Here is a 27,195-nt window from a genome sequence, read left to right on the forward strand (position 1 = left end):
ATATGTGAGTGGATAAACATTCTCTTTATCAACAGATGCGCAGTGGCAAAATCATGCAAGTACACATGCCCGAGAACTACACCACAGAGAAACCTGGAGACCCAGGACGTAGGGAGTACCAACCAGTTTAGAAGCTAACTCTTACCAAGGTCCTTAATTACCGTAAAGGTTGAAATATAGGTCAAACTTCCTTTTTCAAAATACTATGGCAAAAAGACAACCCACATACCGTCTTACATACCAGTCATCTTTTTACCAGTTTATACATTTTTTTTTCTTTTTATAGAATTAAAGCTTGGGGGGTTTACCTATATTCCTGTCCTACCTATATTTCGGTCTTTATGGCAACAAAAATAGGCTTATGGAGTTTCCTGTATATCCTGGCAAATCATATTTGTAAAGCTTTATTTAGCAAACGTAAGTCTGTTATTCACACATTCTCAGTCACGAACATTGTCACAACGGACACATTTTGTAAATATACACACCAATTTTCTCAAATCATGCAGTCATCCTCGCATAGTTTTGTGAACTCAAAAACACATGAGATCACGCATTCTTCAGACGTACTTCAACTCAGCTGGACTCGCACAAGCTCTAATTCACTGGGCTCAGACTTGCACTTGCTCAGACTCTCCTCAACTCGCTATGACTTGCAGGTCCATGCTAGTCTGAGCAAGTCAACTCGTCAGTTTGCCGACCTATGGTGCCAAGACAGTTTCTTATTGACCCGAATTGTCCACAGTCTTGATTACCTATGAGCTGCATGTATGGCTAACTGCAAGCACGCTCTCCTTGCAAAATAAGGTATTTATTCACCGTAGAATGCACACATCAAACATTATAACTGCTGAGGCACAGTAGTCATTAATTCATTTTTGAAGTCAGAGGCCCTACAGCAGACAGAAAAGACTCACTAAAAACCTCATCAGAAAACCTTTCTGATGAAAGCCTTGCAGTTTCTCTGGTCTGCCTTCTCTCGTCAGGTGCCATTTCCAGAATGGTCCTGAATGCAGCTGTGTAGCTGGAAACGCTGTCCGCCAGAAATCCAGTGCGCTTGTTGTCATAATCGGTCACAATGTCCATTTTCGGCCCTCCAGAATTGTGGGCCACCATAAGTAGGCCAGCAGCCATGCATTCAACTACACCTGAAATTTGAAAGAAAAAAGAAAAAGATGTGTATCAATACTAAAATAGCATTGTCCTGTTTAAATTCCTTGAATGAAACTTGATTTCATTACACCGAGCACATTATAACGTAATAGTTAGAAGTTGTATGTTGAACATAATAATACATAACATAATAATGTCTGTAACTACATCACTTGCTGCCTTCTTTGCTTTGTAACTTTTTTTTTACCCTACTCCCCTCTGTAATACCTTGTGGTCTTGAGGGTATAATAAATGAAATGAAATGAAATAATGAAAAAGAGCACTGCTAAATTTATAGCAACTTATGTTTTCATTCTAACAACTTTAGAAGATCTTGTACGAACTCATGCTTTATTGCTTAAATTTTGCAACAAGATTAGTTTTTTATTTGCATCGTTCAATAAAGCACTTAACATAATTTCAGGACATTTCATAGCTGACAAGTAGTGTGCCAGTCTGCATCTTGTAGCAGCTAGCTTCTCGGATGGTGAAGTGCACTTGCAGCCATGACTTTCTTTCTTTTCCATATCAAACCAAGCAAGCAAAGATGCTAAGTGTTCTTACTGAACAATGTAGACCGAAAAATTCTATTTTGCTGAAAAACTTCGACGTAAATAAAGCAATGATTACCACAAACCCTTCTTTTAAAAATTAGTAAATACTATTAAACACTGGAAAGCATAATCTTCGCTCAATTTCTAGAGGAACTTAGTGTGTGGTCATCCTCATATTTAACCGAGACAGGCTTTAAAGGAAAACTGAAAGGAAACTCTGGGTGTGTAAAAAGCTTCGTTTCAGATAGTGTAGATATAGAGGGACTTCCGGGCAAAATTTCGTTCAAAATATGAGGGGATGCATCAGGAGATGCTTGCAAAAGTTGACATTTCTTGATAGCTAAACTGAAAAAGGAAGAAAAAAAACAAACACCAGGGATTAGGTGTCGGCTGTGGCTGCCCACGGCGCACTGAGAAGCCTTGGAGGTGAGGTGCTGAGGCTTAACACCCGCTAATCACCAGCTGCATACATCATCTGCTTATGTGCTATTTAAAGGCTGTTAACAGAGAAATTATACAAGTGCTAGCCCTGCAGCTTTTCCAAAGCTGCTTCAATAGTATAGACTACTCATGTATAATCAATATCATCTAAAGTGAGATTTTGTTGCTGTTTGCCTTTAAGTGCTTTTGCTTCTCCTGCAAAGGGTGCTAGAGATTTACAGTTGGGATATCTTGAATATGTGAGCCTAATGAGTCTTCTTTCTAGAGCATTTGATGTTTGCTCCATATAGCCTAGTTTGTTAATGGTAAGCTGCCATAGATGTGTCTTCATTGTTCAGGTTAAGCTGACCGTATGACGGCTCTACCTCACTCTTATTTGTCAAAGCAGAATGAGTCTTTGCAAGTTCTTTCTTTTCTTTTTCTATAAGCATTCACTGTGTGAGCTGCAAAACATCTAGTGGATAAACATATACAGTTAGCAATGTAAGCAACACAGACTTACACATTCCAAAGTGCTCATTCCACATGGTGTGAATAGCTGCAGAAGCTCTCTTCATTTCAGACATCAAGTCTGCAAAGGGAGCATTTAGCCTGAACTCCACATTGTCTTCAACACCCATCTCTGCGGCGAGATGCTTGAGCCTGGTGACTCGTTGCTCATCTTCCTGGTTCCTGCAGCCACCTATCATGACAAATCTAATTCTTGAAAACTCTGAGTCGGGTAACTGCTCCTTAAGCTCTACCAGCACTTTCAACTGCAGCTCATGGTCCTTCTCTGGACGAAACTGTGACAAGGAAAGCACTCTGAATTCGGCACTGGACACACTGTCTTTGTCCATTATTGGCAATGCCTTAAATTCCCCAACGCTGCACGGGGGATACACCAAAACAGTCCGTGTTGGCAACTGCCACAGCTCGAGGATGTGTCCTTTTGTCCAGGTGGAATTCACCATCACAAGGTCTGCGCACCAGCCGCAGTATGCATACAACTTGGCAAATGTGCGGTAGTACAGCAGCTTGATGGGCGTAAGGACTGCACTCCTCGAGATGAGTCCCCTGTTGTTGTGGGCCTGTACTCTCCTTTCAACTGAGCTCAACATGTCTGTGCTGATAGTTGGATAGTGTGTGTAGCACATCACCTTGCAACCACCAAAAAACTTGAATATGGGCATTGTGAATGCATAGCCAGTGCTATCAACGAAAATGGTAGGAACGAAGGTGAGAATGGCTTCTAGACCTAGCATCACTGATCCAAGGCTCTGACCCAGTATAGTGAACACTGGATAGAGTCGTGCTTCAACTAGTGAACGGCTGCGTAGAAACACAAAGTGAACAGCAGACTTGCTGAGCTTGACATTGAAACGCTTTTCAGCATTTTCTATTATCTGGTCCCCGGAAACACCATGGTCACCTGTATACACAATGCACTGATGACTTGGGTATCTGCAAAAACATAAAATAAAATATTCATTCAGAGGGCTCGAAGTTGCCGTAAGTGACATTAATTGCAGATAGGTTTTAAGTTTAGCAAGAGTACAAAGCATCATGTCGTGCCTCATTCTGAAAATGCATAAAACACACCCAATGCTGGCATAGTCTCCTGGCATTGTCCCTTTGAAATGTTTGTGTAGTCCTTACTAAGATGAAGCTTTAGCTCGGGTGCTCCTATCTAAATGCATGTAAAAGCAGTGTTTGTTTTGCTCGGCAAGCACTACACCCAATTTGACGAGGTTTCTTGTATTTAAAAGAGAAACTTAAGATCTAGTGACTGTTGGTATTGTTGATTTAGCTCATCAATTTTTAAATAAAAATTTGCAAATATCGAAAAGTTGCAGAAAACGAAGCTATCAAGTTTACAACTCTCTAACTCGGCAAGGAAAAATGACATCACAATTCTGTGAATTGCATATGATAGTACATCTAAAGCGGACAAAATTGATATGTTACACATCAATCTAAAAAAAATTCAGTATTATGGAAATATAGCTTTTGCAGAACCCTTGTACACAAAGTAAATTTACGTAAGATATAAATTGACATATCGAATTTGTCCGCGTGGAATGGTTAACATTTACAGAACCACGATATCTGTTCTTGATGCAGAGCTATTGATTTATAAACTTTGTGCGTCTATCTATTTAACTTTCGAATTCTTTAAAATTATTTTAACAAATCCAGGCCCTAAATCGAGTTCTGCTTCTAACAGTCACTGTTGCAACACATTTTATTAAAATCGGTCCAGGGGTTATCTCAGAAAAGCGTTTTGGCGTTATACATGTATTTGGATCGGCCGCATCGGGGTTCGGCTCGAGCTAAAGCTTGCTTCTCAACAAAGTTAAAATCTAAAAGAGCGATGCCTGTGTTGTTATCTCCAGAGAGTTCTTTCAGTTAACGGTCGAAGGGAAGGAACAACGCTATATGGCACTACAATATGCGACCTATTACTTGTAAAGCGTACAAACTAGTAGACTTGACAATCAAACCACGCGTACTTTTCTTGGATCGCTCGAACCGCTGACCAGAGCACCTTCTCTCCACCTCCGCAGGCATTGGCGTAGGGGTGAAAGAAGCCCCAAGTTTGTGCTGCTTCTCCGAATCTTTGGCGGCTGGTGCGTTTGACTGTCCTTATCCGAAGCCACAGCAACGGAAGAGCCAAGGGGAGGCACAGGATGAAGAAACAGACGAGCAGGAATGCCATAGTGCGCACTCTGAAAGATCAACAGACTGACACGTCAACGTGACTGCAATCACTCCGTCACAACTATTCAAACTCACCACGTAGCGCGCCCCTACACGGACGATCTATTTGTAAACACGGGAAAGCTTCTGCTTTCGTTGCACTGTACAACCGGCAAAATTTGCCATTGGAGTTCAAGTCAATCAAGAGTGCGCTCGGTGTGAGCAGCGTGTGCGCACAATCGCCAAGGCGCGAAACAACGGTGAATTCCCGGGGTGACACCCGACAGCCGAGAAATCGCACAGGTACAAGGTACAGGCATGTACAGGCGTATCAAAGCACTTCACGCATACGCCTCGTCGCCTGCATACGCGTCAGCGATAGCGGAGAAGGTTGGGTGAGTGGGCACCTTTGGAAGGATGTTCGCACTTGGCTCGTTTCGCTTCAAGGCGGCGCCGGAATGAAGCGAAACTATAAACAAAAAAATAGCACCGAGCAGTTTCAAAGTAGTTTACATACTTCAGGTTCATCTTAGGCAACACTTTACGTCAAAGCGGGACGTTTTGTGCAATATATATTCAGAAAATTATGCGTATGAGAAAGTTTGATTCAGTCTATCATAGCTCACTGCAGGTCTCTGTCATTTCTCTACTATGCAACGCACAGACGCGATAATGGCGGTGGGCTTTCAGCTGTGCGCTGTTCGTTGCTCTTTCGCTTTACGTATTTCAGCGCCGATGCTGCTAAGAATATTGGGCTGTAATTGTTAGTGATGGTTTGTGTGATAAATCCTCACTTGATTGTGAACAGAAGAGTGGCGTGTGTGGTCAGTACGACTTGTGGATTGCAGGCCGCGAGCTAACGTGTGACTCGGTCGTCGCGTTTGGGTGGTGTTGCCAGTGATGCGTCATTCTGACAACTCAGATTTACCTAGTGATAACATTTTGTTTATATCGTGCAAAACGTAAGAGGAGAACGCCATGCCCCTTTCGTGGTGCCTCTCAAGATGGAAACTGTGGATACAGTTCGTCGTAGCCCTGGCCTACGGGCTTGTGATCCTCGTCGTGGTGCCACTTATCAGCGTCCAGCTGATGAACAAAGGTGCCAGTGCAGACGTTCAGGCCTGGTTCAGCAGCGGCGTTTTTGTTCTCTTGACCCTTCCCATAACTTTCTGGGAAATAATCCAGCACATACTAAACTACACGAAGCCGCACCTTCAGAAACACATAATTAGGTAGGTGCGCCGTTTCTTGTTTGATGAATTAAACCAGTGTGGGCGGATGTCGTGTTTACATTGTCTTCATTGCTTCCGACTTTTTTCTCACTACCTTCCACCGTAGCTTCAATAGTCTCGCTTCCAGGTTTTATTTAATTGACGGTTCACCTCCACTGCACCCGCTGAAAGCAAACATTGAGACGGAACTTTTTAGCTCTTATAAAACGTTCATCGGTCCGAGATGGCAAAGTAAAGGAAATATCTGCTACAGTGCTACTATGCTTCGCGTCAATTTTCTGTGCCCCTACTTTCAGCCCCTACTTTCGTTACTTTGGCAATAATAACTTATTTAATGAGGCATATTGAATTCTGAGATCTGGTGTGCCTTCTTGCCTTCCGAGTTGTATTGTTATGACATTTCCTTCGCAATGTGCTTACCACATTCATGTGGCAATCTTGCTGTTCAAGCGACTTGTTTCTCTCCCAAAAGTAGTTTATATCGCAACATATTAGAATAACATCCATCTGATGGTGAGTTTGCTAGCAAACACTGAACATATGCATAGCCAAGTGACATTGTCTTAAGCACACAGCGGCCTTTGCGGCACAGTGGTACAAGTGTGTACCACTGTGCCGCTGTTCAAGCAGATGCAGTCAAAGAGTGGTGCGAGAATAGGCCTGTTTTGTTTTTCATGTTGTAATCTATCCTTACATATACCGTATTTATATCTTACATTCTATGTCAATGCAGTAAGTAAACAAGTGACAATTCCCTGTGGTAATGATCACATGCAGTATCATTTACTTTTCTAAGGTGAATACCTCATTTGCATTCTGGCACTGATAGCAGCCTGAAATTTGCGTGACGGCATGCAGAATAATCTTTAATATAGTAGATATAAAAAAAATCATATTGGTCAGTTCTTTCTCATAGTGTTGAAAAAAACCTTGGGGCAGCATCCATTGGAATACAAATTAGGTGTGCCCTTTTACCGTGGTCAGCGCTGTATATGTAATGTACAATGCCTGATGTTTGAAATGTGATACTCGGAGCTTATGGCGGTTGGCACATTTTGGGCCACCGGTAGGCACTGGAGACACTGATCTGATGCATTGTAATATGTGATGAAAGCGAGAGCCATTGTGATGCAATGTCGCTGCATTTGGTCCCCCAGCGCTCACCATTGGTGCAAGAAGTGCTGGCTGTTATGTGGCCTGTTTATCATGTTGCAATCATGGAGCACTGTACACCATTTTCAGAGAAGCTTTGAAACAGGCACCCAATTATGAGTTAAAAAAAAAAAAACACCAGCCCAAAAAAGATGCACACAGGAAACATACAAGAAGACAGGAAAGAGGCTGGACTACCAGCTGTTTCTGGTCCTCTTTTCCACAGTTGGTAGTCCAGCCTCTTTCCTGTCTTTTTGTACGTTTCCAGCCTCTTTCCTGTCTTTTTATACGTTTCCTCTGTGCGTCCTTTTTTGGCTGGTTTTTTTTCTTAAAATACAATGCACCAACTATCCCAACAACGTGTTTTACCAGAATACCAATTATGAGGTTTGACGCTGTAAATCATATTTGTTTTTTTCACAAGCTCGAAATGTGTGCACAAAAGAGTTTAAAAAAAGCCAGAAGTACGTCCAGTTGGCTGCCTAACAACTATAAGCTTTATTGACAGAACAACTAACTTCTATCAAGGGAGAAAGAAGAAAGTTTAATGAGAGGGAAGGCTGAGAGGTTGGCTGGAGAAGCATGCCTCTGGCCTCCTTGTGTTAAACGTGTTTGATTCAGTTACACATATGAATTATTGTAGAACTTTAAGTTATGACAAAAAGTTAATTTGTTTTGTGGGCATGAGTCAGTGAGTGCTACAGTTCAGTAAAATATTACTGCTTATGGAATTAGTGGTACAAGTGTGTACCATGTTTTTTCTGGAAAAGATAAACATTATTTTCTAAAATGTAAACATTTTCAAACCTGTGCTCCCATGTCATTCTCAAGAAGGAAGATGGAAAAATGTGTTAATGCGAATCTGTCATCTTTATTCAAGTGGCTGTCAGCATTCAAGCCAGTATAGTGGCATATTTGCTTTTTTTGGAAAGTGTAGCAAATTTAAACGACTCATTTTCATAAAACAATTTGTTATGATAGCAGCGAGGCCATGAGAACAGGCAATGCCTTGAAGAACTCCATGTCAAGTAACCAGTGACCATGACAGAATGCAGTGATGGCACATAGCAAGTCACTCAATAAATTCTTTTTCTAGGTTTTGAAATGACATTGGACTATGTAATTTAAAGTTTCTCCAAGTGAAAGTAATATTTCTTGCTTATACATTATAATGTCTCTCTTTAGCTGCTATGCATATAAATTACCTATCTTGCTACGATCATCTTTGACATGAAAGAAAACAAGGGGTGCTTAGCTTTGAGAGAATAAAGTAGTGGCTAAAATAATTGCAATGTGTTTTTGTGGTCAATATCTCCTGAACATTTTACATCATACCTAAAAAGATTTGGTGCCTGGCGGAGGGATATCAACCTTTGTCAATATAGTGAAAATAAGTGGACATTTTGCTTTAAGCGTGCTTCATTTAATATTTATAATCTCTGAAAGAAATTTCAGCAGTGAAGTGACATAGTAGTTCTCATGGTGTTGATTTTTGCTTGCAGAATCCTATGGATGGTACCAATCTATTCGCTCAACTGCGTAAGTACAATCACTACTAAGGAAGAAATGGTGGCACTGTGATGCATCATTGCATTTACCTGTTCTTGTCTCCGCCGCAGTGGCTTGCTCTGACATGGCCAAAGACTGGAATATACCTTGACACAATTAGGGAGTGCTATGAAGCCTATGTGATATACAACTTCATGGTGTTCCTGTTGAATTTTCTGCACCGAGAGCTGGAGATGGAAATATCTCCAGATGAGCACAGGCCATCTGTGAAGCACATTTTCCCACTCTGCTTTCTGCGGCCCTGCCCTGGTGGCTTGTAAGTCAGCTTTCTCATGTGCAGCATGCTTTCTTCTATGTTTTTCACTGTTTAGAAGGCATAAAAAAATTTGTGTTCAGGACTAATTGCCTCTTACTATCGGTGCCTTTAAATTGATTGAATGGTGGAATTAATTAATGGGAGTTTAACATATTGAAACTGCATTTTAGGTTGTGAGGGATGTCATAGTGTAGGGGTCACGGATTAATTTGGACCACTTGGAGCTGTTTAACATTCACCTAAAGCACAGTACTGTGATCTTTAAAGCAATACCTCAAGTATGAGATGCACCACAATTTGGAAAGGCCCAAAATCATTTTTGCCCCTGGGGCTGCAACCATGAAGCATTTTACTCACAGACAAATTTCCCTGGTTGATCATTGACAGCAAATTGCCTCACTGTAAGTTGTTGAGCTACAGAAATAACAATTTTCGTGTATGCTTCACTGCTTCAGTACTTGATAACAGCCTACTGTGCAGCAATTTACTGTTATCTCCACAAAGCTTATCAACTCTCCGGTAACTTTACAAATGGGCAAATGCAAACCAATCCTGGATTTCTAAGCTCACAACTGTTTTCAGATTCCACGCCTGCCGAAATGCAGCCACAGTAGCCACATATCTTACCAGTGACTACGTGCTGAGAAATGAGCTGCTGTGGCACGCATTTGTGTACTTAAATGTGTCTGAACTGCATTTGTTCACTGGTACTTGTGCCGTCAAGCAAATCATGTTTTTACCCCTTTGTAAAGGAATCTGCCTCTTCAAAATTTTTTTGTAAAGCTGCTGTTAAAGCTTAGCTGTAGGCTTTTTTGGTGCTCATTTTCTCATGTGATGTTACTTCTGCATACATGAAAATAGGATCCATGCTAGTTTAGCAGTTGTTAATTGTGAATTGTGATGTTTACAGAGCAACACACAGTTGCACATGTTTGTCTGGTAAACCAGAGCTTGTGTTATTTTCTTTTAGGCGCTTTATCAATTCCTGTCGACATGGTATTCTTCAGTACACGGTAATTAGACCAATCACAACAGCATTGGCCCTGTGAGTTCTTAACCTTTTTCACAATATTTTGACAGATTTTTCATGTGCATTGCAGTGTCCTCAAAATTTCTTTTTCTTTTCTCTCTGTGTCTCTTTTTCTTTTTTTTGCAGCATAACTGAAATGTTTGGAAAATATGGAGAAGGAAAGTTTGATTTTGGATATGCGTACCCATATATTGTGGTTATAAACAACATATCGCAGTTTGTAAGCATAAGCTTCCTTACTCATTTTCTTTTCTTCTTTATTGCGTGTGTCCTAACATTTGTTACCAGTTGGTTTAAATCACCATGTACATAAGTAACTTAATCTCCGGCGTGCCTCATAATCAGGTCGTGGTCTTGGTACGTAAAGCCACATAATTTAATTTTTAATTTTAACTTAACCTCCAGAGACCTGAAGGAAACTCAAAGCCATAATCGCTTTGCAAGTCTGTTCTTATTACTGAATCGTATGTAACAAACAGGTAAAACCAATTTTTATTTAAATGTCTCAGATGCCAGAAGCAGGACCTCCACGTACATGGACAAAGCGACTATCCTTGTTTATGATATGATAACTGCTTTTGTTTGCATAAACAGAGAGGTGAGGATGCAACATCATGTTGTGGTTGCCATGTTTGCTCCACATCCTGGGTTTTCATTGTCATTTCACAGTATTTGAAACAAACTTTATGGTGGCTTTTCACCATTTGTGACAACACAATGGCCTTTGTTAAATTGGGGTCAATTTTCTCAAAAGCTGGCTCCAAGAATGTGGCCAGACCACTTACATATACTTCCTCAAGCATCTGACTTTATATTCGGTACGAATATTTTATGTAAACAGTTGCAAATTAACTTTGAAAGTGGTTGAAGCCAACATGCAATACAGAGAGTCTCAGGAGGTTAAGTCATACAGTAGGCACTTCCTTTTTGTTCATAATGTGGGCTGTTTTGTGCTGATATCATCCTTTTAACCTGCATGCACTGTTTTTCCACAGATTGCTATGTACAGCCTAGTCTTGTTTTACAAGGCCTATAGGACTGAACTGACACCGATGTCACCAATACCGAAATTTCTGTGCATCAAAGCAGTCGTCTTTTTTTCTTTCTTGTAAGTAAGACTTCCTGTAGTTATGTACTGCTTTGTGTAATGAAAGTGTTTAAATGTGCAGCGACACCTTACAAGGTTTATGCTACTCATCATGTACATCTAGTAATGCAGCTAAAGAAGTACTATACAGTGCTTAGTGTTCTCTCGTTCAGATCACACGGACACGAAGAAAAAAATGAATTATGAAGGTTCACGTGACTTAAATTTAGCTCGAAGCAAATCATATTTGTTTACTCTCACACTCAAACACAAGAACAATGTTGAAAGGTTTCGAATGCTTTTTGAAACTGGCTCAGTGTTTTACTTGTGTAAGTTTGAAGGGTATGCAATAGACTTTGTTTGAGATAAATCTTGTTCAGATTCTGAACTGAAGAGTTCAGGAACATTTGTTTAGCTTCGTGTAGGTCCTGTTCACCCCTGTCAAGATGACTCATGGTAAGACAAAGATCTTCAAGGTCCTTTACATTCACCCTACTAGGGATTTACCAGTATATTCATGTGCTGCTTGACTGCTCTTCGTAGCTCTGCCGGTGGTCATGGTTGGCCCCTTCCAGTAGTTAAGAAGCACAACATGCATAGAGTAAAATGTAAGCTTTTGTTGAAATGCAGAGATCGAGTATTAATGTAATTGGATTAGCTCTAACTGTTTTTGTTTTCTGTCTCCCTATAAGATATAAAAACAGTTGTTTTACTTTTTCAGCCAATCAGTGATCATCTCACTGTTGATTTACACGGGCATAGTGTCCCCCTCCTTCTTTAGTGAGAAAGGAACTGCTGGTGATGTGAACAGAGGTCTTCAGGTAAGCATCGTGCCTTTCAGTAAGGTAACTAGGTATAGCAATTTTTTAAATTTTCAATCTCAGTGGAACTGCATGTCTAAAGATCATCTATGTTGTAACAGAAGAAAAAAACTGGGCATCTAGTGGCCTTCCAAGCTAATCCCTTAACCTCAGTGTACAACACTAGGTCGTCCATGCCCTCAAAATATTTAAGAAAAGTAACCAGTCTGAGCTCACTATAATTTGCTAATTGAATCCTTTCTGCAAATGGGCTTATCCATGGCTGTGATTGGTGGAAATGCCACCAGCATTGGTATCAGTGATGCTTTATGAAGAAATAACATGGCATTCTCTGAAAATAACATTAAGGCTGGCATCCATGTTTCCATCCTGTTCTACGTACACCCGTGAGCAAAAGTATACGGACCAGGGATTGTGTGATAAAACTAGTTTTCTTCTCTGTCTGTTAATGCAACTTGAAATGAAAGACTGCAATCTAAACTTGGCATTACGAATTTTCTAGTGTAATCTTCAGTTTCTGTTTATGCGTGTTAATTATAAAGAAATCCAGTTGACCCTGCGGTCCGTATACTTTTGCTCATGGGTGTACGGACCTTGTACTTTTGAATATAGGTGTGTGTAGGAGCAGAAAACTGGAAAAAAACAAAAGCAAATTTCATTTGCTTGTTTATTCCTTGGACTTCATTGCTCTGAATAGCAAATGTGAGCCCCCCGACTCCTCGTTACATTTAGAGAATCCCATGTGACTTCGAAGGGAGAATCCTTGGAGCCCTATTCATGTAGCACTGGAGCTACCCGAATAGGGCTCCTAGGAACACCTGGGCAACTTTGAGAGGCTGCTCGACAATCTAGAGAAGTATGCAGCTAGCTTAAAGCAGCAGGCCATTTGTAACCACTGTGCCAGCGATTTTCAAGCAGGACATGCATGGCATGCCCATTAGTAAGCCTTCCAAGAGATGACCTGCCTTCATTTCCAACATTTTCTTTTATTGTTTTGTTTTCTTTTGCATTTCCTTCATGATGATAATGTGTTTTTGGCGCAAGGGATATTGATTGATTGACTGATTGATTCTTTATTGGTTTATCACAAGTACATGTGATGGGAGGCAAAGGGAAAAGCTGTTCAAGGATGGCTTGAGGGAGACCTTCGCCCCTATACTGGCAAAGACAGCATCAGAGGCACATACATTTTATTCATATGGTCGTCCACTTTCACAAAACCATCACATTAAACACAACATTGTCATTTACACTTTGACAAAACCTTAAAATTAAACACATCACTAGTCACTGCCCTACATAAGGCATACGTCACTTCGCCTCAGCATCGAACGCCAGCACAACATTTCATAACAACGTAAGTGTAGTAATAGTGGCATTAAAACAATATAATTAAATACAAATCTTAAACAACTCTAGAGGTCAATGTTAGGCTAAGAAGAATGCGTACAAGTCAGACAATTTTACTTTGCGAATATCGATTTGTTTTTTATTATAGCCATTTAGTAGACATGGAAGTTTGTTAAGGAGCATTTGCTGACCATAGCCAGTGCGAAAATATGGAACATTCCATATTTCTGTTGTTCTTGTATTATATGACACTTCCTTTGGATGGAGATTTACTAACCCCATGAAGTGAGAATTATGACAGTCATAGTTAAAGGGACACTAAAGGTTACCATTAAGTCAACGTGGACTGTTGAAATACCATCACAGAAACCTCGAAACGCTTGTTTCGTGCCAAGGAGAGACTTATTTTAAGAGAAAATGCGTTCTGAAGCGTCCGCGTACCTCTAGTGCAGTTCAAATCACCCGCCCTCCGATCGAGGAGTACTGACATCATGGTCTCATAGTGACGCTGCGCCATCGGTGAGTAGAACGGCGTCCGCAGACGGCGCTACGGCTTTTCTGCGCAAAACGCAAACGCGCGGCCAGAAACAGAGCTAAGACAGAGCCGACAGCAGAGCGAAAGCGGGAGTATGGTGGCTAGCGGAAGGAGAAACGAATTACGTCCCACATTACGTCCCACGGCACACGGAGAGTCTGTTTTCGTTAAACTATAGGCTGCGGCGAGCTCGCAGCGTGGTCGGCGTGGTCTGTGAGAAGTGACGAGCCTTTTCGCACTTGCAACAGGGCATAAAAAAGTGCGAATCGACGCAAAACTCGGCCTAGAAACGTGCTTCGCCACAGCCAGGGCTCAATACGACCCAAGCTGGCACGACCCAGATGTCGTTTCCCGCACCGCCACCAGGCGCCGCTACTATACCTCAAACTCCAGTGCAAGACGCCCATAAGCTGGTACTTCATTCTATGACGCAAACTTCGACGCTCGTCGCAATGGACCCTGACACCGACAGATTGGCTCGCGATGGTGGGCTCAACTTCAGCGATTTGAACACCGACGAGCGCGACCTGCTGCTGAGGGCTCGCACTGCCGGCGTCGTTGCGTACTACGACGGCGGCCTCGACACCGGCTCTCCGGAGCGGGAAAGCAACGAGGGCTTCCCACAATATCACATGGACGTGGCATTCTCGCTGCTTGTTCCAAAGGAAACTTTCGCGAGCCAGCAGAACCCTCACAGCACGATGCGTTAACGAAACTACTGAAACTCCAAAGCGTGCGCGGCGCAGAGTCGAGCGAAAACGAAACCTTTCGAACACCCATATTACTAAAGGGTAACCTCAAAATGTTATTTTTTCTTAGAATCGAACAGACGTAAACAAGTAGCATTTTTTTCCGTCTTATAATCAAATGAAATGATATTTTTAATACGAGTAGTTGAGTATTAGTAACACAAATTATGAGGAGTGCTTTCGTCATCGGGCTAGTACCGGAATGTCGCTGGGGGGTCTCAAATCGTGTCATGCATTTACCTCAATTTCTCGGTTACTAAAGCTCTGTTCGCGATTATATCGACGCCTTAGACGTTCTAGAACATTGCTCTACCACTTTAACTTGAGTTTCTGGTAACCTTTAGTGTCCCTTTAATGCGATATTCACGCAACAATTTATATTCATATGTGTCTTGTGCTCCAATTATTCTGAATTTCTTAAAGAGCTCCACAGTAGAATGCCGGATTGGCACATTCTCAATTATTCTCTTAACTCTTTTTTTCGTTACTAATAGCCACGCGAAGTTCGATTGTATAGTAATCCCCCAGACCGAATGACAGTAGTTTTGATACGAAGCGAAGAGGGCATTATAGACCAATTTTATTGACTTCGGAATTAAGTAGCAGTTTCGGTTCAGAATTCCTGTTATCACACCTAACTTCTGTAATATGACATTGATATGCAATATTACATATGGCCTAAGAGCACCATGCATTTGCTTCATGAACTCTTACGTCCCTTATGCAGCACTCACAAAGCAATAAAAATGATATTGGAGTGTAGAAAGAGCATGGCACGGTGTACAAGCACCAATGTTTCGGGCACTGTGTCTCAATCAACGCTGTCCATGGCTGTATGCTGTGGCATTATCTGTGTATGTAAAGCACTTGTTATGTATTGGTTGAATTTCTGGCATGAAAATGCACAATCATTAGTTTAATTCAAGGTCAAATAGCTTCGCTTCCATTACGTCGGGTCATGGCTGAACCAAAGTGTGACGAACAAATGCACAAGTGGACGCGATTGCCCCATCTTCTAAGTCACAGATGCTGTTGCAGTAAAACAGTGAGGGGAGGCAAGAAAAGTTATCCTGTCCTTATTACTGTTGCCACAAATGAATGAATAAAAGAAAGGCCAATGCTAGGCAAAGTATGACATCACCGAGCTCACTATGTGTAGGTGTTCAACAAGTGTATCAGAAATCCTGTCTACTTCAATGAATATATTTACAAACATGCCAGTTATGCCATGCAGCCTTCCTTTGTACATCAGTTGATGTGGCTGCCTGTTCTTTAAGCTATGTACTATTATACTGTCCACACATTTGTCTGCACTTTTTGACTTACAGTCGAACCCGCTTATAACAATACCGGTTTTAACAATATATCAGTTATAACAATGAAAAGCTGCTGCACCATCACCTTTTGTATGCTTTTTATGGGGAAATAACTCGCTTACTACAATGTCCCCATGGGACATCATCTGTTATAACGACGAAGTCTGGCTGCTGGGTGTCCGTGCCGAAAGGCAATGGAATGCAAAATCTTCGAAAATAAATAAGAAAAAGGGAAATGCGAGCCACTGCACGATCACCCACTACCGCAACTGCCGCCGCACTCTTCTCACCATGAAAGATGCACTCCAGCCTCACGCGCACGTCTCCCATCACCCTTCTAACCCTCTGAACAAGAATGGGCTGTGCCCATAGCTGTGCGCCGTGCCACCCTCCGAAACACGAATGAACCGCGCCAACTGCACTGCCAGCGCTGCTCCCAGATTGCTCACTGGACCATCTCTATGGCTGGCCCCTCACAGTTGTTTCTTTATTCTGTGGCCCTCATTCTGCGAAATTCTGCTAACGGATTAAGTCACTCGTGCTTGTCCTTGTTCGTTGCGTTGAAGTCGTTCCTGGCCACATCATTTCTCAGCCTCGTTTTACTTGCCACCGAAATGGAAGATGGCTGATCCGCTCACTGATCATTGACCATGCACGACGTTGCCGGTGAAAAGAAAGCGCACTGCATAGATTTGGAAACGAAGTGCTTCTAACCGATGAGGCGATCATCACGAATGTGCTTGCATCGGATAGCGACAGTTACGGCCACGACGGCAGCGCTGACGCTGTAGGGCATGCTGCCTCAACAGCATGCAGGAAGTCCTGTAGATGATTCACTCCCTCATGGGCTTGTTCTCACGAGGGACTTTCTGCTTCACTATGTGAAACACCAGGATACCTTGGAGAAGGATGTCAGCAAGCTTCACGTAAAACAAGCAAGGCTGACAGACATGCAGTTTTTCTTGTGCAAGATAGCGGGAAGTACGTGGTGAGATGCTTGTGGCGATCACGTCCCAGCATTTCTTCTAGATTTCTCAAGCCAAGATGCTGCCGGCAACCTTTTCACATTTTTTAAAAGGTGCCTGGCGGGGAAACCAAGGTGATGCTCGGCGGAGCTCGTATGTCACTTGCCGCCCGTGATCCCTCTTTGCAGTTATAGCAATGCCATTCTTGAATGCTGCCAGCCACGGCTTGTTAACAACATGCGATCAGAGCGTGCAGGAAGCATAGTTAAACAGTTAAATGAGTCAACACAATTAGAAGCCAGATGGAGGAAGGTGGTAAGAAGGAGAACTGGCCTCCCCGCCATTATAGTTTTCTTGGAACAGCTACACCATCTGCCATTTTGAATTTTTTGTTTTCATGCAACCCAGCTATAACAATTATCAGTTATAACAATAAAATTTTCGTGGCACTTGAATATTGTTATAAGTGTGTTCAACTGTATTACCACTCTTTTCAATAGTGCCTAAAGGCCTTGAAAGTATGTATTATAAATAAGTAAATACTGTGTGAATATGGCACATATAAAAGGATTCAGCCGCAGCACAGTTTCTCGAGACTAATGTAATTATCATTTTGTTGAAATTTGTGGGCCACTGGTCATGGTAATTCAATTACACGTAGCATTCCTTGATCGGCCACATCTGCAGAACCGTCTCAAGAGCAATGAGGATGTTTTGTGGCACATGTAGACATCGCAATGATTGCCATATTTACTTGAGTCTAATGCACACCAAGTTTTTGTGTGTTGAAAGTAAAAAAATAATGTGAGCCCAAATCTTATGTGCACCTGATTTTTTTTAACGTGAAAAGAGTAGCATGATTGGTGAAATCATAAAAATATACATGATTTTCCTTCACAGTGTGGAAATTCATTTACATGTAATGTTCATTGACATCACTCTCAGTCAGCTAATTACTGTGCTCAATGGACCACAACATGTCATCTTCCTTTCCATTCATTGTGTTAGATATTGTGTATTCCTTGAACAACTCTGTGCAACCATCACAAATGGGACTATGTCTCACACCTCAAATAACTACTTTGTCAATTCATCCAAAGATACATACATCTTTGGAACATAAAAAACATGCGACATAGTTCTGTTGCTGCTAGCTTAACATCTAAAACAGCTTTTCTCTTGAAGGAGGCTTTGTAAGGGAAGCAGCATGTCATCACCACCAACCTACACAAAAATGTTCTCTGTCGCCATCTTGTGATAACAGTGCCATAGATCTTGGCTTTTACTGTAGGCCTCTTCTAATTCCATGACTGCAGTGTTGGTTTTGGAGTGGATTTTATTGTCCAGTCAGTTCTTGGCCCATTTTCCTTGGAAAAAGTACTTATTAGACTTAGGTAACTACATTTAGAATAATGGGTAAATACAGTTAGAATACAGTGAGTGGGTGTGCTGCGCTTGTGTGTTGCACACAGAAATACATTGTGCTTGTACTGGGGATGATCGGCAAAAGTAACAAGAAGCTCTTTTGTTTGCACTCCTTTCAGGACTTCCTGATCTGCATAGAGATGTTTGTGGCCGCGGTTGCCCACTACTTTGCCTTCTCACATGTCCCGTACGTGGACCCACACGCGCGGCCCATTCCCTGCTGCCTGTCATTCATGGCCATGTGGGACGTGTCCGACGTGACTCAGGACGTGTCTGACCATATTAGACATGTCGGTAAGGCGGGCTACTCCCTGCTGCCTCTCATTCATGGCCGCGCAGGACCTCTGACCTGACACAGGATGTATGAGAGGCCGTGCTAGCCATGGCGGTAAGGCAGGCTACTATATGTGCTTTACTCTACCTGGGATGGGCGCATGTACCACACAAGCCACAAGCTAAGGCTGTTCTGTCCCTGCTTTCTCTAGCTGTCTCCTGTCTGCGTGGACTTGCTGCTACAGCAAATACTAGCTTACGTGCAAGAGTAAACCTGACTGTTGCATTTACTTGATCCGAGATAAGTGCATGCTGCTCTTACAGGAGGGAGCTATACAGTAATTTGTTAATGGCAACAGTTAATACACTTGCGTGTCACAGAGATGCAGGGTGAAGTTACGATGTCACAGAGATGCCTGCATGGCACATACGTTCAAAAGCAATTCTGAAAACTGGAGCACAGAAATGGAAGTTGTGTAACTAAGAAATGGCTAGACACAGACAACTAAAAAGCTCCTGTGAACTCCATTGCTGGTGAGGTCACTTCTTTCTGCATTTCATTTCGAGATGAACACAGTCTACGTTCGTTACAGTGGACCTGCGTACAACAGACTTTCAGATATAATGGACCATATTTCAACCTTAGTTTGTTCTACCTATTTTATTAATGCAACGAAGTTCACTTTTAACAGACCGCGCTACAACGGACTATTGGCCACAGTGGACGACATTAGCTGCGATTTTTTTTTCAATATCAGGCGTATGAAACGTACTTTTGCCGTGTTGACACGGCCTGACACCTGGCTTGTGAGGGTCAGCCGACAATCGCAGCTCAGTATCTCATGCGCAAGAGAGGAAGGCGAGACAAAAACGTGCTGTGTTCTGTCACGCGCGAGGCACCGAGACAGGCAAGGGAGAGGGGGTTCCACTCTGGTGGCTGCTGCTTACGGCATAGCTGCGTGGCCGCTGTATCTTGAAAGGGATCTGTAATGCAGACGAAGTGTGCGCTCGTGCGGGCCTCATCTTTAAAGCGATCTGCGATGTGGACAAAGTGCACCCAGTGCCCCAGTAGCTTCATATGCGCTGTGCTTTCGATGTTTAGTTCGCGTTGAAGCGAGAGACAGCACAAAGGTCAATTCACTCATTGTTGCTGCCGCGCTTCCTCACTCCAACGTTTTGACAACTACTTTCTGCAGTCATCGAGCAAAATAAAACTATTATCCTTACTTCACATAGCTGTCTACTAATTGGCTATTGCAATCGATGCTTCACCTTGCGGGCGAAACTGTGACTTTATTTTGTTTGTCTTTTTACTTTGGACGTTCGTCACTCACTCTTTGCAGTAACATTGCATTGTTAGACATTGCAACGATGTTTCGGAAGTGAGGCACTTCGGATATTACAGACTTCGGATAAAACTTAGATTTTTTTGTCGGATTATCAGAGTCCATTGTAATGAGAGTTAACTGTATTTCTTTTTTTAATGCCAGTTTGCCATGTAGCATAGTAAGGGGCAGCAGATCTTAGAAATAAGGCTTAAGCTCCGACTCCTGAATGAAAGGCTATGTAGCCAGTTCACAACAGCATATCACAGACACATGGAGGAAGTTGGTATGACATGCTGGCCAGACCTGCCCATTGCGCAAGCCTTTAACCAGCGCTTATGCAGAGATATAACCGTCTGCTGTCACCAACTTCCAAGTGAAGGCATCATGCATTACTGAAATAAGTCAGCACAGCAGTGAGATGTGCTGTGAACATCACTCTCTTCTCCCTCAACTACAGAGCTGGAATTAACATGTCCTTGGGAACAAGTAAACATGCTAGTTGCACATTTGCAAAGCCCCTTTAGTTCTCATTGTTTAAGTTCCTCAAGTGAGCTTAAATATATGGGTTAGCTAAGCACTGTGCATTGCACTAGTGACAAAAGCTCAGCATTGTGTGTCGTCGCAAGCAACCACTTGTGCTGTCCGCCAGTGCATACACCAGTAGTTGCGTATCTTAACTCTCGCTCAACACATGAATCACAATCTTTCTACCTTAACCTTCATAATTCTTGTGAAGAAAGCCAAATAAATATGAAAGAAATTTAATGATGAGCTCTATCAGGCTTGCTTGGGTTCAATAGTTGCATATGGTATTTCATTCCATGTGACACAAGCAATGGGACGCAGAGACCTTCACTTGTGTGAAGCTCAAAGAGAAAAAAAAATGCATATATTCACACAGAACTTCACCCAGAATTTACAGGCTATTTCACTTGAATTATTAAATTTCATTAATATAGACGAATGATGGCAGATCTAAGTGGTGCCTACATATTTTTTCTCTGCCTTCTGAATGATAACTGTCATTTGAATTTCATAAACATGTCAGCTTCACATGTGGTTATTAAACTACATCTGTCAGACCTATTATGCTGTGACATGCCATGACAGTGAAGAAGATCATGACACAATGACGATTCATAAAGCTAACTCTTTATTGGGCGAACCTGTGCCCACAAAAACAAATTACACTGGGGCAGAACGGTACTGACGAGCACATGCATTGATTGTTGAAATCTGATCTGTGGGTCAAGAGTGTCTGCTATATATACATGACTTGGCGAAGACTCCAGCGTAATCGCTGGTGCTAACATATGTTCTAGCATGTACAAGACTATTCGCATTGCGCATTCAGTCTGATTACACAAGTTTGGCAACAACAGAAGCAACAGATTGAAACATCGATAATATATGAGAAAGTTCCGAAGCATGCAGGTGCCTCTTGCACTGAGCGATAACTTTACCAGTTATTAGAAGTTGAAAAGTAGTCCCTGGAAATGGATAAACGAATTATAAACAGTGTATGCGTGTCAGTATTGTAGATGATGAACATAGCATGTTTCACTGCAACTCAGTGCTCAGTGAGCACTGAGCAACCATTTGCGCATGCATGTTTCTGCCAGGATACCAGTGGCCTTGAGGACTCCTATTACTAATGAGACACCCATAAAGTTGAACTCGCAACAATATTCTGAACATCTCTCATTCAGAATTTAGAATTCCGGAGTTTATTTATTGGTACAAATACAGAAATATTACATGTGTTTTTCACTCTAAGTAACCAAGACTAATCATATTCCACACCTGCCCTAATGCTTTAGCATTTGTGCATGTAAGTGCTAGCTAATATATGATACTAGAGCTGTAAAGTGAAAGTCCTGCCTAGGGCAGCATATAGTATTCAGCTACCATGCCAGCCTTCAGGCATGCTGAGCAGATCTAACTCACCTGTAGCCTGTGCTAACGGTTATAAGAGCCTCCTCTCTGGCTTCAAGAACTCTGTTGCTAACAGCATGCCAGGCAATTCCTGTATGCAGAAGTATTACTTTAGCTTTATTTAAATGGTAATTAAAATTTTGGCAATGTTTATTGCCTGGCTTGTCCATAACAATACATTTCTTCATGATGAACTAAAACTTGTAGTGTACTATAAAGGAAAAGAAAAACAAAGGAAATGAATTGGTGCAGTGACCATTAACATAATTATAGAATAAGCGAACTAAGTGACTAAAATAAGTGTATTTTCAGCAATCGTATAGTTGGCTACCTAGGAGCTGGTATGTAAATAAATCAGGAAAGTATCACACGAGTGTAAGTAATGTGACTTCAGTAGCAAACTTGCAGTCAAGACATTGTGACACTGTTGATAGGAAGCAGACACACAAAAAAAGGCAGGTAGGGCACTTTTACTTAATAACAAGACATGACGCCACTATCATTAAGGAAGGGCTGCAAGAAGCTTTCATAGTTGTCCTTTGCCTACATGAATGTCACACCACCCAAAACACTCTCTGCTAAAAGACCAGATGTGAATCTCGGAAGCAATGTTTACTGTTCACAAGTATGGCAGTCCTCTGTAGTAACATGAATGAGCCATGAATGAGCCACACACACACACAACATTGTAAGGTGACGTATTCTGCACTGGAAGCTGCCTGTGTAGGCAGCCATTAATCATAGCCATGGTGAAACAATCCACACGACAGCCAGGCAGCACTGTCCACTGAAAAGTGCAAATCGGGACAGCTCTCTGTGAGGTGGTTAATAGAATAGACACCAAATCACAGCTTCTTGTAGATTTGCACCTCTGTCTTGTCCACATGCTCGCATCCTTCTTCATGAAGAATGAGGTCAAGCAGTAGATATAAAGTTATAGCAACATATCAAGATCTGTTCCATGTTCCCCATGATGCTAGTGTTACTACACAGCAGCCAATACAATTTTGTATTGTCTCCTTTGATATCTGCAACAGCTATTTCCTGTACAATCTTTAGGAATAATGTTGCATTAGGGTCATGTCGAGCATATAATTGCTACCATGCTAGAGCTGTTTGTATGTATTGTGTGGGTGAGGCAGATGGTTTTTGAGCAGTGATTGAATGAATTCAACAGTCAAGAATTAGTATTATGTTAAAGTCTGTCACCGCTGAAGGCAGCTCGTGTAGAAGTTGACAACTTTGACTTAAGCCAGAGGAAGGCATGGAATAGGCCAATGTTTCGTCATAGTTGTGGAGCCAGTCACAACTGACACAGGCTTACCATCTTCACAAAAAACACAGTGTTTTCATTGGGCAAGGCCACATTGTCGGCATTTACGCATACCATATTTACTCGATTCTAACGTGCCCTTGATTGTCACGTGCATCTGTTTGCCGTGACTTAAAAAAACGTCCTTTACAGTACTGTGCACCTCATTCTTTGATACAGAAATACAACTTTCTCTCATTTGTAGAAGCGAAAATTTGCTCCCAACACACTAAAGTTGAGATAAATAGAAAAAGTCACAGTTTCGCCCGAAAGGCGAAGCATTGATTGCGATAGCAAGTTAGTAGACAGCTATATGACAAATAAGGATAGTAGTTTTATTGGCCATATAAACTTTTAAACATTCGCTTACTAACTAAATTAACAAGCATGGCATCACTCATGTGCAAGCAAATATGAACACGTCTCACTCAGTGACCATGGAAACTCTTTTATCAAAATGTTGCAGTGAGGAAGTGCTGTAGCAGGAGCGAGCGAATTGACTTTGTGCGCCTCTCACTTCAACACAAACTAAGCAATAAGAACGCAGTGCGGTGCACCTAGATGCATAGGCTCTGTTTCCATCGCAGATCGATTTCGAGATAGGGGCCGTGTGGCTGCACCATACGCAGCAGCTACCGGAGTAGAACAGCTCTTGTGTTTGTGCTAGTCCCACACAGAAGTTTCGGAAACTCATAATGCCTGTGATCAGCCCGATTTCCGTCTGTCTCAGCACACATGATCACTTTCCTTTTAATTGTAGCATCACGTCTTCGCAGCCGGTGCTTCCATGCTGACAGAGCAAACGTAGAAAATGGGAAGACAGACGGTGTACTAATCTACAGCACACGGAGGAAGTTACGGCAGCTAGGCTTAAAGCGCATGCGAGGCGGCCATTTTGAAATGCGAATGGCAATGTGGTAGATTTAGGGTTGTACTCGATTCTAACACGCAAGCAACTTTTGGACCCATTTTATTGGAAAAAAAGTGTGCGTTATATTCAAGTAAATATGGTAGTTAATGAAGGCATAGGCCCTGGTGGTCTCTTGAGCATGCACTAGGTATTCACCATGCCTTACAATCTGAGTCAGCCATGTAGCTTACAGTACGAGCTGTCCCTTCTTGTAAATATATCAACTTCTGACCTTGATATCGATGTTCAAAGAGGGATGCAATCAAGGTGACTGCTTGTTTCCCTACCCAAATGACAGCTACAAAAGGCCTTTGAACTTAGGCCAGCTTTGCAAGCTGGTTGGTTCATTGCTTTGTTTTCCAAGCATGTACTCTTCTTCCGCCATCTGTATCTCATTTGTATATGGTGTCAGTGCTTTTGGTTTCCTAGACATTCTCTGTCAGTCACCCCTTCTTTCATCAGCTTCTTCGTGTTAATATCTTCGAGATTCTCTTACTGTGACATTATAAGCAATGTTATATCCTTTTTTATACAGGTGAGCCAGACAAACTTGCCTTAGTAGCCATGATCACTTGGTGTCAGCTTCCAAATAGCTGCAGCCACAAGTTATAGAAGAAAACAAACTTAAATAGAATAATTAATCCGGGCAACAGGGAAAACAGATCTGGCAAGCATAGTGCTTTCTTACCTCCAGCTAGTTATAGTCAATCAGGCACGCAAATGAGAGAAGCAAGGCACCACATCATGCGGCCTTTCTGCCAGTGACATCACCTGGTGGAGCATTGCACTGTCTGGCAAGAGAGCTGCAGGTTCCAGAGCGCTAGGAATGGCGGAGAGCTAGAGCAGCCAAGATGACTTGGGAGCAACAGTTTGGCTCTTTATAAGTGGGGATGCAAAATGTTCTTGTGTAAGGACTTGCATGAGGTGGTGGCCTTTCGTACCAAAGGCATTTTGAAAGTTCGTAAAAGGCACTGCTGAATGTCTTTAAAAGGTCACTAAAGTGCAGTTCAATTTCAGGTACACATTGTAGACCAAGTCGTGTAGGTGAAGATAGCACCACTCTGCCAGTTTCCAGCTTTCAAATTTATTTATAAAATGAACAAATACAGGTGATGTACAATGTCAGGATCATGTGTCAATATCATGTGTCAATCGTGTCATGTGTGATGTGATCGAATTACCCAATACTGTTGTAACTGTTCGTAAATTGAGAATATTTATTGTGTTTGAGAATTGAGCTTTAGTCACTGTTGCATCACGCCACACATGTGTGCCTTCTGTCATGTTCAGAACCCATTTGGTGAAGTAAATAGGAAGGAACAAAACACTGAGAAGGATAGCCATTGATGATTATCGAAAGGAGGCGACCTAACCAATCTTTCTGAAACATAAGCTTGAGAAAGATAAGAACGTACTTGATTTCCTTTCTGCAGAACTGTTAAAAGGACTATTGTCCTCACTTGGGGAAGGACTTTGCCACTTTTTCTACTGCGCTTCATCTTATGGTTTTCATAAAGCATATCAAATGTGAACAGACTTGTCAGCTAGTCTTTGAACCGAATCAAACGTACATATAAGTGTAATCTCTAGCCATAAAATGTTGAGAAATACTGCAGCAACTACGGTAGTGGGCCATTCCTCTTACATGTGATGTTATTGTTCTGCTCATTCAGTTTGATACATCTGTAAGAGCAGAACATAGATTAACACAATTAGTCTGTCACTCAGTGTGCATTAATTTTTACTGTTTACAGGCAACACTGTGAAGAATACAGTCCAACGCAAGCCCGACTACTTCAGCGAGCGAAAGCTTCTGCTAGGAAGTTTTTCAGATGATACCTACATTCCGGTGAATGAGCCCGGCGACTTTCTGAATGACAGGCCATCTCGAAGTGGGTATCTGAGCATTGCAGGCAGCTCTACAAATGCGCATGTCACTTAGGGTTGCCTTTCTAAAAGTTGGAGATTGTTTATTATGTGATGACAGATTTGTCAGCTGCCTGCCGTTGTTAGTATGGTTGTGCACATATAGCAACCGAGAGGATAGTGATAATGGTCGCACTGTCGGCGAATATCAGAGTTTGACGGTGTTCTTCTGTTTTTATTGGCCAGCCTGGCTGACACAACAGAGGAAACTGCAGCAGCTTGCTGCCTTCTTGTGCCCCGCAGTTTTCCTTGCGTTTTAGAGACTTCAAGGCAACCAGAGCTTTAATGTATATTTTTTGCCAAGCACATCTGTTTGCTTTGTTACTAGTGCTGTGGGGTCCTCCTTTCTCCCTCTCCTTTGTTTCTTCTTAGTTATTATTAACTATTGTGGTGTTACTGCACATATTATTTATGCATTTCTCGGAGCAAGTCTAAAGTGGTGTGTGTATGTGTGCAAGTGTAGATGGTAATGTACAGGTTAATCTTGCCATTCACCAAAGCCCTTTTCTTGGAACACTAGTGGCATAAATTCTAATATATTGTGTGTACAGTTTTCGTACCATTGTAATGTTACCTGACAAAACAAACAACATAATTAGCTTTGGCTAGATTCAGCCGTACAGCTACTGAGCTTGATGTGGTGTGCAGCACTAGCCGCATACGAGCTGCTTGATCTTAAGTTTGTTTGATGTGAGAGGAGTTATAGTTTTACTGTTATGCTTTTAGCAGAACTTAGGTAAAATGGTCCTGGCCACTCTGATCTGCTTCGCAGGCACATTTTTGTGCTACTGAGACTTATCAGTTTGTAATGTGATCTGTTAATTTTACTGCTGGCATCTCTAGTCATACCAAAATGACCGTGGCATCGTTTATATGGCATGACTGTTCTGAACATTTGTGTAAGGAGTGCCTTATTCAGCCACTGTGTGTGAATGCTTGTCACGTATCTCTATTTCTTTGATGTGGAAATAAATTTATTCAACCTTTGTGCTGTGTGGTATAGGAGTCTCCATATACTTCTCATAGGAAGTTGCTGTTTCCTATCCATGTTTCATAGTATGGATGCATTGTTTGAAAATTGTTTCCTACTCTTGGCCACGGAGCAAGAATTATTGAGGAAGTGAAAAAGCGGTCACTCGGGCGTCCCAGTAAAGTCATGGCGTTGAGCACAACGCCTATGTGCCCTCTGTCATGAGTT

At 42.0% G+C, this 27,195-nt stretch overlaps 2 protein-coding genes across 3 annotated transcripts; one reads left to right on the top strand and one right to left on the bottom strand.

Annotated features, from left to right (window-relative positions):
• Positions 1 to 790: 790 nt before the first annotated feature.
• On the bottom strand, positions 791 to 5,180 carry Alg11 (ALG11 alpha-1,2-mannosyltransferase). 2 transcript variants are annotated; one of them, XM_050183047.3, is made up of 4 exons: positions 4,923 to 5,180; positions 4,640 to 4,855; positions 2,650 to 3,590; positions 791 to 1,148 (listed from the first exon to the last, which is right to left on the bottom strand). In XM_050183047.3, exons 2-4 carry the CDS (start codon positions 4,843 to 4,845, stop codon positions 868 to 870), a joined length of 1,428 nt encoding a protein of 475 aa, XP_050039004.1. In that variant the 5' UTR covers positions 4,846 to 4,855; positions 4,923 to 5,180; the 3' UTR covers positions 791 to 867. The 2 variants fall into 2 exon arrangements, with proteins under 2 accessions (XP_050039004.1, XP_050039005.1); XM_050183048.3 differs by having other exon boundaries at positions 4,640 to 4,871.
• Positions 5,181 to 5,448: 268 nt separating this feature from the next.
• LOC126536170 (transmembrane protein 184C) lies at positions 5,449 to 26,986 on the top strand. Its single transcript, XM_050183051.3, has 9 exons — positions 5,449 to 6,058; positions 8,713 to 8,749; positions 8,830 to 9,035; positions 10,006 to 10,080; positions 10,192 to 10,285; positions 11,061 to 11,173; positions 11,874 to 11,973; positions 18,433 to 18,607; positions 25,826 to 26,986. The coding sequence occupies exons 1-9, from the start codon at positions 5,805 to 5,807 to the stop codon at positions 26,011 to 26,013; spliced, it is 1,242 nt and encodes a 413-aa protein (XP_050039008.1). The 5' UTR covers positions 5,449 to 5,804; the 3' UTR covers positions 26,014 to 26,986.
• The last annotated feature ends 209 nt before the right edge of the window (positions 26,987 to 27,195 follow it).

The sequence above is a fragment of the Dermacentor andersoni genome, chromosome 4 (genome assembly GCF_023375885.2).
Source record: "Dermacentor andersoni chromosome 4, qqDerAnde1_hic_scaffold, whole genome shotgun sequence".
NCBI classification, from domain to species: domain Eukaryota; kingdom Metazoa; phylum Arthropoda; class Arachnida; order Ixodida; family Ixodidae; genus Dermacentor; species Dermacentor andersoni.

What these genes read in the sequence shown, in the direction of transcription:
- LOC126536170 (XM_050183051.3), top strand. Translation starts at nt 5,805, where the DNA reads ATGCCCCTTTCGTGGTGCCTCTCAAGATGGAAACTGTGGATACAGTTC. An exon ending in GTCGTCTTTTTTTCTTTCTT is followed by an intron (nt 11,174 to 11,873) that starts GTAAGTAAGACT and finishes TTACTTTTTCAG; the next exon opens with CCAATCAGTGATCATCTCAC. An exon ending in TGACCATATTAGACATGTCG is followed by an intron (nt 18,608 to 25,825) that starts GTAAGGCGGGCT and finishes TACTGTTTACAG; the next exon opens with GCAACACTGTGAAGAATACA.
- Alg11 (XM_050183047.3), bottom strand. Translation starts at nt 4,845, where the DNA reads ATGGCATTCCTGCTCGTCTGTTTCTTCATCCTGTGCCTCCCCTTGGCT. An exon ending in GTTCGAGCGATCCAAGAAAA is followed by an intron (nt 3,591 to 4,639) that starts GTACGCGTGGTT and finishes ATGTTTTTGCAG; the next exon opens with ATACCCAAGTCATCAGTGCA. An exon ending in GAATGAGCACTTTGGAATGT is followed by an intron (nt 1,149 to 2,649) that starts GTAAGTCTGTGT and finishes TTCAAATTTCAG; the next exon opens with GTGTAGTTGAATGCATGGCT.